Source organism: Anser brachyrhynchus (assembly GCF_964034855.1).
Source record: "Anser brachyrhynchus genome assembly, chromosome: 20".
Taxonomy (NCBI): domain Eukaryota; kingdom Metazoa; phylum Chordata; class Aves; order Anseriformes; family Anatidae; genus Anser; species Anser brachyrhynchus.
The window spans coordinates 4761603-4776312 of record NC_137713.1 but is presented as its reverse complement, the minus strand read 5'-3'; the positions used below and the strand labels follow the sequence as shown (position 1 = coordinate 4776312).

General features: G+C 41.9%; 1 protein-coding gene across 10 annotated transcripts in view; it reads left to right on the top strand.

Annotated features, from left to right (window-relative positions):
* SPECC1 (sperm antigen with calponin homology and coiled-coil domains 1) overlaps nucleotides 1-14693 on the top strand; it is a 97347-nt gene extending 82654 nt beyond the window's left edge. For all 10 annotated transcript variants that reach the window (XM_080563218.1, XM_080563220.1, XM_080563211.1 and 7 more), the window contains 3 exons: nucleotides 7402-7518; nucleotides 8794-8853; nucleotides 9652-14693. In XM_080563218.1, coding sequence (XP_080419344.1) covers nucleotides 7402-7518; nucleotides 8794-8853; nucleotides 9652-9741 — 267 coding nt within the window. In that variant the 3' untranslated portion in view covers nucleotides 9742-14693. The remainder of the gene's footprint in view (nucleotides 1-7401; nucleotides 7519-8793; nucleotides 8854-9651) is intronic.
* The last annotated feature ends 17 nt before the right edge of the window (nucleotides 14694-14710 follow it).

Genomic DNA, 14710 nt, shown 5'->3' with positions numbered 1-14710 from the left:
GTATTCAAAAGAGCTTGTGCTGTTTGCTAGGAAAAGTTCACATGCATTGTGTGTGTTGTGAGCACCGTGCCAGCACCGTCCCTCAAGCTTTTCCCTGGTTTATCAGAATTTGTTTTCGTTTTTAAAAGTTGGTCTTTATGTATATTCCAATCAAAAAAAAAAAGAATGTGGACAAAGTATGGTGAAATATTTACCCGTCCACACAGTGCTGGGAGCAACAGACCTGCTGGCCATGAACAGATGCTGTTTGGCTTATTAAGGCGGTTACTTGTATGTATAGTTACAGTGATGATTTCCATGTCAGTAGCAACTGTATTTTGCCTTGCAAGCAAAGGAAATGGGAGGTCACATAATTACATTATCACATATTACCATGAGTATCTCCCGTTCGGTACCACTTCCTTTTTTTTATTCTTACGACAATTTTAGTTATAGCAGCACCACATCTCTTGTAATCAAAATGACGGAACCAAGGTGCCTTGTAGAGGTCATGGACCTCCTCAGTACCTCAGGAAGGAAGAGCTGAGCTTGAAGAGCATGCGGATTATTTTATAATACGCTTTACAGTCTACTCTGAATGATGTTTCTAAGACAACTCATGTCAGATTAGGTTGTTTTGAGTGCAGAGCTTTAGAGAGCATCATGTTACCTGTTCTTGCCAGTCTGACCAAACGAGGAAAGGCAATGAAGAACATGGGACACGCCTGACTTTCCGGTATCTTCTCAGAACTCTGGCTTTTGAGAAACTGAAATAGTTGGGAGCTGAAAACTCTGTGTGGAGTACACGACAATAAGCTTGTTAAATGTCCTCTTTAAATATCCCTGCTCCCTGTGACTGTTCCAGTCAAGTGATGCTTCTGCCAAAAAAAAAAAAAAAAAAGAAATGTCATGAACTCAGTTTCATCTTAGCCTTGGCTATGCTAAAAAGGGTCATTAATTCACACTTGCTAAAGCAAATGATAAGCAGTAAAGCTGAAGCAACACCCAGCAACAACCAGCGGTGAAGAAAGGAATGAGGAGTGCCTAGGAATGTGGCAGGAAATGGGGTTTCTTTATAAAAAGGAAGGTACTAGATGGGATAACCTTTAAAAAGCTGACTCCACTTCCTTATTTCATTGTGCTGTGGTTATGCAATTTAACAGCATTTTCACATGGCATTTTATGTTATCTGGAGCTACGTTGTTTCATCTATGTATAATCAATAAGATGCATGGCACTGTCCGGTAGAAGTGTTAGAAACATGGATGGTGGGGATAGAAGCACAAAGTTTCAAAGAGAGGTTAAAAAAAATCATTATGGAGACTGCGGCTGCCTGAACCATTTGAACTCGGGATATTAATATAGCCTGGAGGATAGAAGGTCATTTGGCTTCCTTCCAAATCTTGGCTAGCCACTTAATCTCTATACAATAAACAGTATTGCTGTTCCACAAATTATGCTGGATTTATTTATTTTTTTTTAAATCAAGAGACATTAGTTTATTTTGTCTGCCATTTCAGAGAAAAAGGTTTGTAAGGGAATTCAGAAAGTTTCATGGTAGTAGATTGACTAAATGTGATATGCAAATCGCTTTAGACTTGCCGCTACCCACTGAAAATAGCTGAGTGCAGTTGTCCAAGTCATCTGGGTGCACCCTGTAATTACACAAGAATCCAGGCAGTCTTTAATTTTAGGCATTCATGCCTTTCATCCATGTTAACTGGACCCAACCACACTTCTAATTCACCCACATTTCCAGGAGATTGCCTAAATGTTTCATATCTTCGGCGGAGCATTTCAGATGAACTGGAGTGTTTTGTTTGCTCAGGTTAGGTCGTGTTATCAGGAGCCCTTCTTCTCTTGTATTTCTTCCTAGGAAGGTTTTACAGCTTGCCCAACCAGAGCTCGCAGTTTACATGCTTCCTCTGCTAGAACCTCTCTGGCTGTAGCCCACCAACACGTCCCCCACCAATTAGGGTGTGATGAATCCAAATGAGATTAGCAGTTTGTTGCAGCTATTGTTGAAGATGGATGGGTGGAGGTACTCCTGGGGAGTTGCCTTTCAAGGTACCTCGATCAGATTTTACGCTAGAAAGGTCAGCGTTCGGCTTTGCAGAGATGTAGCTCATGAAAGAGGTTCCTGTCCAGGCACCTGTGTCTAAATATAACCACTAAAAATCGCTGAACTGTGAGGCTTCTGCTCTGTGAGAACATGTGGGTCTTAAAGCTTAAAAACGAAGCTGAGCTGGTTAAGGGGGAGCTGCTCTTATAAACAAGGCAATTCCCTTTGGTTTTCCTTATTCTGTATATTCTGCTTATTCTATTATTCTGTATATTTATTTTAACTAGTTCTCTCTTTGCTGTTAAAGTTCCTATTCTCTATGGGCTGAAACTCAACGATGAGCCACTCCAGCATGTTCCCAGTGTGCTGCCCTGTAGCAGTGACTCTGAGAGGCACGCTGTGTGCTGGGGAGGGAGGGGGAGAATGATGCTAAGGGTGTAGTTACTGCAGGCTTTCTTCCACAGAGATCCTTCCAGCCTGGCTTCGAGCTGACTCACGTCTATAATTTATAATTCTGGGTCTTACAAGGAAAATTACAACTCAGAGAGCCACTGCTGCAGGCGCAGGAACGTCTGCCGAGCGGGAATATCTGGGGTCAGTGTTTTAATGAAGAGCCCGTGATGTCATTGTTGCTTTGTGCTGAAGGCTCAGAGTCAAAGATCTAGTGAAATCTAATGGGGTGGTTGTTTTTTCCTCGGATAAACAAGAAGTTGTTTTTAGTGAGAACAGATCACACGGATTTCCCTGTGGGCCTTCACCGCGGTGCTCTCAATGCTGTTATCTGCAAGCAAAGGTCCTGTTCCTGGCGCAGGGGGCTGAGGTTAATGGCTTGCAGGTGTTCGGTGTCCTTTTAGACTTGGCCTGTCACTAATGTTATAGATAATGTATTTACTCTCTAAATAACAATGGTTATTATTTTTTTTAACTTTGCTTAATGTCAGATACTTTAATGTGCATAGAAATGAACCATACTGAGTACTCCGGTACTTTCAGACAGCTGAAACTTTGTACTCTCAAATCTTTCCACGTAACTCCACAGGGCACGCAAAGATTCTTATGTCATCTTTCTATGAAAACCACACCTCTTGTGGCCTGCAGTGAGACTTTCATATTCCTCCCAGGTTTTCAACACCCAAGAAATGACTTTCTTAGGAGCACTGCAGAAGACCCAGGTCAGGTGCTGTGCTATATGGATATGGCGTGTCTGCTCCAGAGGATGCTGGTAACCCTGAGCGGTGCAGACCTGAGCTGCTCAGCACCCTTGGCCCATGGGTCAGGAGTTGATCTCTGGTGTAAATGCCTTTAGCAGTGTGAAGCCACTGATGGCATGCTAAGGATTGGGACACTAGTGACGCCAGATATTATGTGACCGTAAGGTGGCAGATTTTTCATCCTCACTTCTGAGCACCATAACTCAGACTGCAGCACCCGTTCCATTTTCCTGTTTCTTCCTACATTCATTCTGTGCACGCTGTGATGGTGCATCTTCTTCCTAAAGTGTGCCATCCTACATGGTTTAGCTTTTAGGTCTGCCATGAGAAGCCACGTGCATTTTTTTCAGAGCTTGGGGTAGGATTTCTGCTGTAGGGTTTCACAGTGAGAGAGAAGGAAATCACCAAGCTCTCCATCCTGCAGTTTGGAAGTGTGCATTAACAACCACCACGTACACAAACAGCTCCTGCATATCCATGGGTTGTGTGCTGAGGAGTAGAGAGGTGCGGCAGAAACGCTGGGATGGGTTCCGCTGCCAAAATAATCAAGAGCAGTGAATAGTTTCCAAGGTGTTCATTCCCTAAATTGTTTTCCTTTTTTTAATGGCTTCAGTGGAGCCAGTGATCTTCTGAGAAATCAGAGTGCCTCTCGTTTGAGTTAATGCCTCTCGGTGTGGCGTGGTGGGGAGGTATTGCAAATAAAGCTTCAGTGTAGGCAAACACTGAAGATCACTTTTCATATGCCACATCCTTATATCCCAAAATGAAAGGGAGTTAACACAGAATCAAAGGTGGAATGCCAGAGGGGCATGTATGAAATGGAAATGCATTTGTACAGGGGGAAAAACACAACTCCCTGATGCTTTTTGGATGTGAGAATGGCAACTAGGTGCTTTTGGTTATGCCTAAGTGTATGTTGTATCATTAACTGAACAGCTGAGCTGAACCTTCAGATACTCATTTTGACTCTGCATTTACATTTATTTTGGGTTTTCATTTAGGACAAAAATTCAGATTTGTGTTCGTTTTCCCTGCTGTTGATGGCATGCCACTTTGCTGTAGATTTCATCTGTGGTTTAAATGTTGTCAGCAGAACCCGATCTTTGTACCCTCGCTTGTTTGTAAGACAGGGATCCAAGAATTACTGAAGATAACTGGCTGGACAATGCTGTTGGAAACATGAGGACTTTTGGACCTTGTTCTCATTTTACTGCTGATTATAGCACTTCTCCTCTTCCCATGTAACAATACCTAGAGAAGGGTTTTAGGTATAGTTAAGACCACAAAGATGTGTAAAATTATCACGCTGACAGTGGGCTGGTGAAGTACTGTAGGAAGGAGCAGTTTTGTATGCCGTGTCTCATAATAGCGTCACAAAAATGAGGATGGGATATAACGTTCCCACACAAACTTGACATCTTTTTATTTAGTCATGGTGCTTAACTAAGGCTTTGTTTGTTCCTGCCTCTATGGCCTTTGGCAGAGCGAGTTAAAACCCCTCCATTTTCATTTCTATTATACGATATAAAATCAGAATATTGGTATTTGCTGATAGGCTATTTGCTGTTAAAATTTATTGCCCTCAGTAAATTCAACACTTCGGTAATGAGCCTGTCAATCCTTTCTCACTAGCTGAAGATTGATAAACAGTAAGTCACTTTTTTTATCTGAAGCTTGGCTTCCTGGTGCAAATTTATGGCTCAGGCCAAGACAGTTTTCAGAGTAAAGAAGTTTTTTCTTGTGATGGTATTCAAGTACTTTTATCTCCACTGACAGATGTTTACAGCCTAAAATACAGCGTGGTGCTAGCGCGGCGCAGCAATGACCCCTGCGCGTGGCCTGCTTTCTAAGCTTGTTACATTTGTCAATTTATTCCAGCCAGAATATTTTACCCTGAAATATTCTGTACTCTTTCAGTTTGAGTCCTATTTTACTGTAGACGTTTATTACTAATCTGAAATCCTGTCTGGCTGGACAAAGTCCACATTGGACGACCAGTCAATGAGGCATAAGTGAAGAGCACGTGCTGAAATACTTCCTGCCTGGCTTTTAGCGCGCCTGCATGAGACTTGGTATGAGATGCAGCAAAAGCTTTTGGGGAATCTTGAAAGAAACTCGAAAATAGCTAAATAAAGAAGGTTAAGCGGCAGAGTGAGAGCTGAAACGCAGCACCCTGAAGGTACAGCTAACAAGTGGTGTTAGGGTAGCTCCATGCCTGCCACGGCGTGAGGGACGGCGCGGCACTGTCGTGTCCTGGAGCCATCTGTGCTCTGCAGCAAATGTTTGGAGCTGTGTTTCCAGCCACTATCCCTTAGTTTGGTGTTTTGTTTTTAGCTGGTAATTTGGAACTAGAGCACCAAAGCTTAGCCACCAGGATTCCTGAGCATGCTGGCATGGCTATGTCCGTGTGTGCAGGGAAGTTAGAAGGGTCACCTCTCTTTCACAGAACCAGAGCTGGGCCCCAAGTGCGTGCCGAACCACAGCTCTGCCTCACAGAGCATCCCTGCGGAGAGCCCTGGCTGCAGTCTGTATCCCCATGATCTTTGTGTTTTAAAGTGGTCTTTTTAGATTGGCTGACTTTAAAACATCCCTTTCTGTTCCTGTGATCGCTCTAATCCACCTGCTGACCATATCATGTTCTGAACTTCACTCTAGCCAGTAAATAATTTTAAAATCCTTCGGTTGTCTTGAGTAGGAAAAGTGGGTTTTCTCTGTACACCTGCATGCACACTTGCAGTGAGTTATGTGACTAGCAAAGAAGAATCCCACCATCTGGCGACAAGGGAAGATGGTTTTGACCATTTAAACTTGCAACCATATTAGATTATTTCTTCCAAAATGTTTTCTCTTCACTGCACTTCTCTTGGAGCTGGCAGAGGTGGGAGTGTTGCTCCTGACTAGTTGGATTTTTCTGGCTTCACTCTGGGGTTTCAGCGGAGTGCTCATTAATACATCCATGCCCACTAAATCTTTGCTTCCACAGCAAACTCAGAATTGTTGTCATTAGGAAATGTGTGTAGGTAATGCTTAAAGGTTTCTGTTCTGTAAGGGTTTTACCAGAAACACTGCCACCTCTTTTTTGTCATTGGCTATGGAGAGTGAGCATCAGGAAACTTCTGTTCTCTCTTCAACTATTTAGGGCTTATTTTGTGAATTTGGGTAGATGATTAAATTCTGTATCTCAAACTTCCCGTTCTTTATCTGCCTTTTGCTAGGTTCTCTGTGATGTGCAGATGAAAGCTGCTGCATTGATGAGGAACAGGAGAATGCAAACATGCATTCATGCAAGTGACTGTGCAGATTGGGCACGTATGCCCAGCTCTTGGAAAGCTGCCCGTTCAGCTGTTGGTGTTGCCAAGTTTAAGCCTCCCTATCATCCAAATAAGTGCATTATTTAGGTCTTGAGTACTAGGTTTTTACTGGTTCAATTTGGCTTTTGATAAGGGGCTGGATCGGGTCATAAATGTTGATTACACATTCTCGTTAAGGCACATAATCTGCTGTGTAATATCAGAAAGGTAACACTGGTCAAATACACAGAATCACAGAATGGTTAAAGTTGGAAAGGACCTCTGGAGGTCATCTGGACCTATCCATGTGCTCAAGCAGGTTGCTCAGAACCATGTCTGAATGGTGCTTGAAACAGATTACACTACCACATGGTTCTGCAAGTCCATCCCACAGACATGCTAAGACAAGGCAGCATGGAATTGATTAGGAAATACCATTTTTAAGTATCAATTACTTTGTTTTAAGTGCTGGAGGAATCATATTTATGCTGTGCTGTGATTGAAAGGGAGCAGATAAAATCCTTTGTCTTGCTAGCAAGGGAAAACTGCAGCTGCAGCATGTGCTGCACATGGTGTTCCTCACCATCTAGAAAGCATTGGAGAGCATCTCCCCATTTGGGGCCTAGTGTGAAAAACATTTAACTTCTTAATAAACCCTTGTCCAGGATTTTGAAACTTTCCATACTACTTGGTGTCTTTTTACTTGCCATGAAAAAGAAGGGGAGAATGGAAAATGTAAACCTATGTTCCTTTAATACTCCTGAGTTTTAATTCCATGATTGCATAAAAACTGTTGTTTGCTTTTTTTTTTTTTTTTCATGTAGCACTATTCAGGACTGGTTTGTTTTTCCTCTTTCAGAATATTGATATTACCAACTTCAGCAGCAGCTGGAGTGATGGGCTTGCCTTCTGTGCTCTGCTGCACACGTATTTGCCTGCACATATTCCTTACCAGGAGCTCAACAGCCAGGATAAAGTAAGTTTTGTTGTACCTGTCCCTAAACAATCTGCAGAATTCACAGTGAATGTTATCTGTTTTGATGGGCATGTGGTAAAGATGCAGTGCTGTAAGATCTTGGTATTGATTCATTCAGAATAAAAAGGTGGAAATAACAGTAAGAGGCAAGTGCCTTTTAAGAACTCAGCAAGCAGACTGGATTAAAAGGGGAGGAAACCAACAGTGAGCTTCTAGGGAGAAATTCAGGGACTACTGAATGAAGAGTCTGAGTCTAGTGACTGCTGCATATTAATATGAAGACAGCATCCCTTTTGAAAGGCTGCATCAGACATTTCCTGCTGCTCCTGCTGTCCTAAGAACACGGCTTTCTGGGGGTGGCTTCATTTCCTCTTTAACAAATACCACAGGCAGAAAAGTAGTGGAAGACTTGGCTCACTGTCTATATTGATGCTGCAGGTTCTTCAGTCAGTTTCAGTTTCAACGGATGACAATCAAAGGCTTACCAATCAAACTTAATAAGTTTCATTTTGTTATGATTGCTAGATCTGCCTTGCATCTCTCTTTGAGTTAGGCAGCACAAATTCAAGTGCTGGATCACGGGGTAGACAGGTCATTTATTGAACTACTTGGACAGCAGAGTCAAACCATGTCAGTACATTCCAGGTAGGTTACGAAGCCCTCACAAACAGGCGAAAACTATTTACTGGATTTACTTCAGACAGCTAGTATCTATTACAATATCAATTATGCTGTGGATGGTTATGCTATGTATAGGAATGCCTCATATGTTAGTTAGCACCTCTCACTCGTAATAAAGCTCAGAGTGGTCGTGGGTTTTTGCCCTGTTATTTAGTTTCACAAGAACCTATTTGTGAAAAGCAGGACTGTAGCTTAGGCAAAAGTAGATGAGCTGTTCAAAGACAAAGGGGTTCTTTGTAAGTATACCTCACTAATACAAAAAAAAAAGTGGGGGAATGCCATAGTCACAGAAAAATTATTTGAGTTTGGCAGCTTCTTAAGGAAACCACTCTGAAAAGTCTTTGCAAACTTTGACAAAACACACTTAGGGCCCTGAGCTTTAGTTGGAAAGGAGATTTTTTGCACCTCATGTTCCTAGCTTTTCTTAACCTGGGACCTAGATCTAGCTGTTTGTCTATGTGAAAATATCGAATCTAATGTTTTTCAGTTTTGAAATATACCTGCTCATTTAAACTCCTTGATTAGCCAGATGCAAGGTAGGATTCAGGAATCATACTTTTATAATCTTTTTGAACCTTTGCTTTATTTTTGCAGAAGAGGAATCTGCTGTTAGCATTTCAAGCTGCTGAAAGTGTAGGCATCAAACCCAGCCTGGTGAGTAACCTATGTTAAACAACGGAGGAATTGCTGCCTGCACCATTCCAAAACCTTTGTCGTCATGTGGCCAGTCAGTCAACTTGCACTGAAATGTTCATGTGGTCCTAGGGAAAGCTGCACCATCATCTCTGAAAGTTCACACTGTTCTGAGAACTTCCAGCAGACTAAATCTGTAGAATCATAAAACTGACATAATTTGAAGTAACTTCTGGAGATCATCTGGTATTGAAATGACAGTATCGATTATGTCTTCCCCTCAGAAGCTTATTCTAGAAGATGACTCCTATTTTCATGGGCAGAGCACTATATCTGCCTGTTAGATCATTTTTTTTCCTTTTGTTTTAGTGTTTTAAGAAACAGAAGGATAATTTTCTTGTTAAACTGTTTAAAAAGCATTTGCTAAAATCGACAATATGATGGCAAGAAGTATAAGATTAATATGAAAGAGGAAATATTACGGGGTTCATGAGCTAAATTACAGAACCAAAGACATGCAAAGAAGCAGTAATTTAAATGAAATGAAATTACATAGAGAATTAATCTTTGATTACAGATGGAAGAGGTCGTTTCAGGATGTACACTACATATGGCCGTTTAACTAGTGTTTGTTCTTTGGCATGAGTTTTACAGTTGCAGTAGGCCAGTAGATTTCTCCCGTGGGCCTCTATATTGTATGTGGCTTTAAGATGCTCTGGTATGGAAGTAACGGTGTTCAATAGCCACAGCTGCTCAGAGGACCAAGTGATGTCCCCAGTGGTGGTGCCTGACTAAATCTCGACAATTTGTCCTATGCAGGAACTCAGTGAGATGATGTACACAGACCGGCCAGACTGGCAGAGCGTGATGCAGTACGTCGCCCAGATTTACAAGTACTTTGAGACCTGAGACACAGAGCAAGAGGTGGACAGAAGTGGGGAAGAGAACAAAGAATGCCACAGATGCACTCGATCACTTTAAAAATCCCCTTGCTCCTCTTCCACAACCAACCTAAGCTCTTAGTTTGAAAGAAAGCTTTTTCATAATTTTGATTACATCTGGGACTACAACCAAATAAATAACCATTGTCCATCTATACAAACCAAATTCATCTGTGATTTTATTCCCACATGAAAATTGCAAGATGTTTTCAAAGAGGCCTGGGTTATTTCTGAAGAAGATTCCTTGTGCTAAACAATGTTTGCCTCAAACCAGGCTCTACCAACAGGAGACCTGCCACGAAATGAAGTTTTAAGTCAATGTGGACTATGCTGGCACTCAAGGAAAGCTGGGAAGTTAATACAAAAGCTCGCAAAACTGCTCTTCTTGCCAAAATATGTTTAACTCATCCCAAATACGTTTTTTTTTCCCTCCATATATTTTATAAGACATTGTGACAAACCTGTGTGTGTAAAACCTTAACCCGAGTTATTCTCACACATCTGACCGAGCAAGTCTGCTAGGTTGCTTGCTGTAGCTTATCCAGCAGGATAATACCACAGTCATTTGTAACTTGGAAACCACGCTGTGTTCAACCACCAGTTAGTGAGAGAACTCTAGAAGAACAAGTTAGGTTCTGGGACTCCATTTCAGATCAAACTGAAGTAATCTCAGAGAAAAATAGCATTATTACTGCAGTTTCATTACTATAGCTTCACTGTTAAAGGAAGCCAGAGCCTTATTACCCAGCTGGCTGTACAGACACTTACCATAGGAATATTGCAAATGTAAGTTACTAGCTTTAGTTCTACAAGGTGCCAGTAATCAGGTGGTGCCTCTCTGAGCAATACAGTGACATCTCAGTAGTTCATATTTTGTGGAGTAACTTCTCTCCTGTGTTAAACTCTTAAATGCTTAGAAGTGGCGTTACCCTGTAAAGGAACACAGTACTATATTGGTAACAATGACAGCTGAAGCTTCACTCTGCAAGCTGCCACGTAGTACTGTGTTCCCCTCTCTGCATCACAGAAATCTCCAAGGCGCCAGAGAATAGCTTTTCAGCTCAATAATACTGTTAGTAAAATGTCTGAAAGATACTGTTTAATTTACATTAGACCATTTCTCTTATTTCACCCCATGAAGTTAAATGTTCTGTCTGTCTCCAGCGGGAGCAGGATCAAGCAGGCTGCTTAATTTGTTCTAGGAGCAGGTCTTAGAGAGGATGCTGTACAGGAGCTTATAGAAGGCTGCCTAGCTGCTTTAGATTATGCGGGTAGAAGAAAGGAGTTGTTTAGTTAGGTTGTTTAACCCTGGGACCCTGACCGAATGCATCGTCGAAGTTAATCATAGGCAGCGAGGGATCTTGAAGAAGAAAATAATAGCATGTGCTTACTGCTCTTAGCACCTGAACAGAAAGCTCATGAAATAGAAACAGGTGATTTCACAGAGGAAACTTGTTGTTTCAGGTTTTCTGGGGTTTTGCAGGTGGCTGATCTCAGCCTCTGGCTTCCCCATAGTACTTTGGTGGGGGGATATTGTTTGGGTTTTTTTCTTCTATACCATTTAATTAGTAAACAACCTATTTCGAACTTTGGTTTTCTCACAGCAAAACAGAGAACTAGGGGATAGATGACAGCAGCCAAGGTCAGTGAGTGCCTTGAACAGGAAGGAAGCTGGAGGAATACAACGTATGCCTGTTTCGCAGAAGGAGAAAAGCATCACTTGCTCCTGAGTCTGACATTTATTCTAATCCACCACCCCAGGAAGGTCTGATTCCAATCTTTTCAGAGTCCATGTGATAAAAAGTGGCATGCACTTACAGTGCTCTTGCACTCTTTGGTGTCATCCTATACTTTGAGAAAATAGTTGTAAATGCTGGCCAGAGTTATTTCCTTGCAAGAGAGTGCTTTCTAGATTAAATTAAGTCCCCAGTAATTTTTGGTGTACACTCTGGCATCCCTAGAGAACATAGGATGTGTTGCTCTAAGTGTTCTCAAGTATAAGTTTCCCATTATGTGATAAGAGGGAAGAGAAAAATAGTTGCTAAGCAGAGTACATTTAGGAAGGGAGCCACACTGCACTGCTCCTTCGCCTTGTGGATGCAGCAGGCTCTGTTCCCTTGAGGTATCCGTTGGCAGAGATCCTAACTCTCCAACGGGCTCTAGTTCAAAGCGTGGTGAAGTCAACACAGAAAATTCCATATTCCTCAGTGGGCTTTGGATTGGACACTTGGAGAGATGAGAAAAACTGTTTTCATTCCCAGAGTCTGGAAAACATTTCAAAGTCAGAGGGCTCCACATGATCTAAAAAAGTAATATAACCTTAACCCTTTGTTGCTGGAAATGCCTGTGTTCCTGATGCCTTTCCAGATGTACACTGTGTACATACCTTATCTAACATGTCAGTTGCATTTGCTTCGAGCACTGCTCTGACATCTATTCTCATCTGTTTCTCCAAGACTGATTTTAGCTTTACAGACCATTCCACCACTTGATCTAGCAGCTTTTGATTTTTTAAATCAATTTTGCAAAGCACTGTTCCTGTCGTCTCTTTGCAGCTTTTCTCATACCCCCAAATAGTCCAAACACTAATTCTACCCAATTGTAATGGTATATTCTTAAAAATAACCTTACTTACCTGGGAGTTAGAACAAGTTGTCCTCTGTCAGCAGGAACAAAGATACTCTGTTTTACCAGTTGCTTAGTGTTCCTTTCCAGTGTTCAAAACTGCAAAGCATCTCACTGTGAAATGCTGATGATTTGAGATTGAGAAGCTCTTCCAGGTTATTTTTGAGATGAAGGACTGTTTATTTGTTCATTTAGCTGTTACTATATTGCATATTTCTCCTTCCCTTTGAATCTTGCACAGTTACGTTTCTAGACCCAGATTTTCAGAAATAAGTGTTGGTTTTTGTTGCTGCCTAAAAATTTGAATAAGAATTTGTCCTGTCCAAGATGCTGCAGACCAGCCTGGTTTTCAGAAAATACCAAGCGTCTGCAGGCTCTTGTTAGACATCTCCAATTGGAACTGCAAAATGAAAGTTCTAGCTGACTTTGATATTAAAGAGCTTGTTAATTAAGATAAGCCACAGTGTATAGGAATAATCTTCATAGAAGTTTTAGGAATCCTCTGAAAATGTGCTAGATTGGAATACGTGATGATATGACGTGGATAGTATGATGTGTGGTATTACAGCTTGCCTGGCTTTGCCTTTTAGGAGTAATGGATCTTTCCCTGATGCAGGCCGATTAAATCTCTTCACCAGGTGCTCCCTGAATATACCCTAACTCTAAAATGCACACAGCTGTGTGTGTGTGCTTGGGTAGTCCATCAGACTGCAAGACACCATGGAGCTGGTTTGGGTTGAGCACGTGAGAAGAATGTTTAAGATGAGGATTTCAGTGAAGTTCCAGGGAGGGGTATTGCATCGTGTAGCTGTTGTACTAGAGCTGCTAGAGAGGGAAGGAAATCAGAAGTATGAAAAGTGTATGATCTGACTCCCAGAATTTCTGGTGGTTCATGGAAGGTGCGAAGTATTTCATGGCTTGGGAAGGTACAGGGGAGTTGAGAAGCGAGCCCAGAGTCAGCTCTCTGAGAAGGTTTTCTAGAAAGGCTGATGAGCTGTTCCTGAAAGTACGCAGTGAAACTGAATGGAGTGAAAGTCCAGTATGTGAGGAGAGGGGGCACATATGGGAAATATATGCCTGCGCCTTTGTGGACAGCAAAGGATGCGGATGTCTGTAGGTTTTCAGCTTGAGAGTTCTTGCTGATTGTCATCTTGAGTGGCGTTTCTCCTAAGAGTGCAGCCTGGGATGGAGCTTGGAAGATGAGGAGGGAAGAGAGCACACAGCTTGCTGCCTCTACCAGGTTTGCCCTCCTGTGCCTGTGATATTCAAGAAAATGCACAGGAGCCAAAGACTTCCCTGTTTTTCCTGTGCTGCAGCAAGGCAGCTGTACGAAGCAGACTGATTTTTGACTTATGCAGATTCTCCAGTTTCTTCTCCGTGAAGCACATTCTCTTCCTTGAGTTTTGGCAGGTTTTCATAATTTTTTTTTCAGGTTTTCTGTGTGATTGTTCTTGTTTTATATGTGCAAACAGTATGTGCAAGTTTTCTGTCCAAACCAAATAGGTGCACGCTGGCAGAATGATTGCATCTGCCCCGTGTGATTCCTGACCTGGAGCTCTTCAAAATCTCGCTTTTGGCTTCACTGACTTTTCTGTCTCACTTCCTTGGCAATGAAAATGAGAGCGTTGGCTTGTCCGGTTGTAGGTTGTTTGTACCTCCCTCATCTTTCTCTGCTTAGGGTACCAGGTCTTCCAGCAGGAAGTATCTGACGGGGCCAGCTGTTTGCAAAGCTGTGCCTTGGGTATCTGATCAGATGCAGAGTCTGTATGGGATGAGATTATGCATTTTCCTGTCAGAAGAGGGCTTTTGCCTAAAAAGACTCAGGGCACTGAGCATTAAGACATATTTTTAAACCCAGCAATAACTTCTACTATGCTAGACTAGATGTTTTTTATCAACTCCAGTGCCATTTAGACTCACCCACCGATGTGGTGTAGAATCAAGCTTATAACTTAACCAGGGTTAACATTTTTCACAACTGACGGTCTCTACATTTTTAACTTGCACGTGTGCCAAGTTCCGTTGGGCAGGGCTGGACACAATGTTTTTATTGATTATTGGTCCAGGCTCCAGTTTGTCATATAGGATAACCATCTCTAAACTGTCAAGTTCTTTTAGCTTTCTCTATTGGATACAGATGTTACATCGTAATCTAATTTATACAAAGAGCACATTAGAATGTATATACTAGGCATTGCCAAATTTGGACATGCTAATATTTAAAGATTAACATTATTAAAATGTATGATGCAAAAATCTGTGTAATATTTCTAATAAATCTTTTTCTGTTTCTGATGTTTGCCGTAATGGTT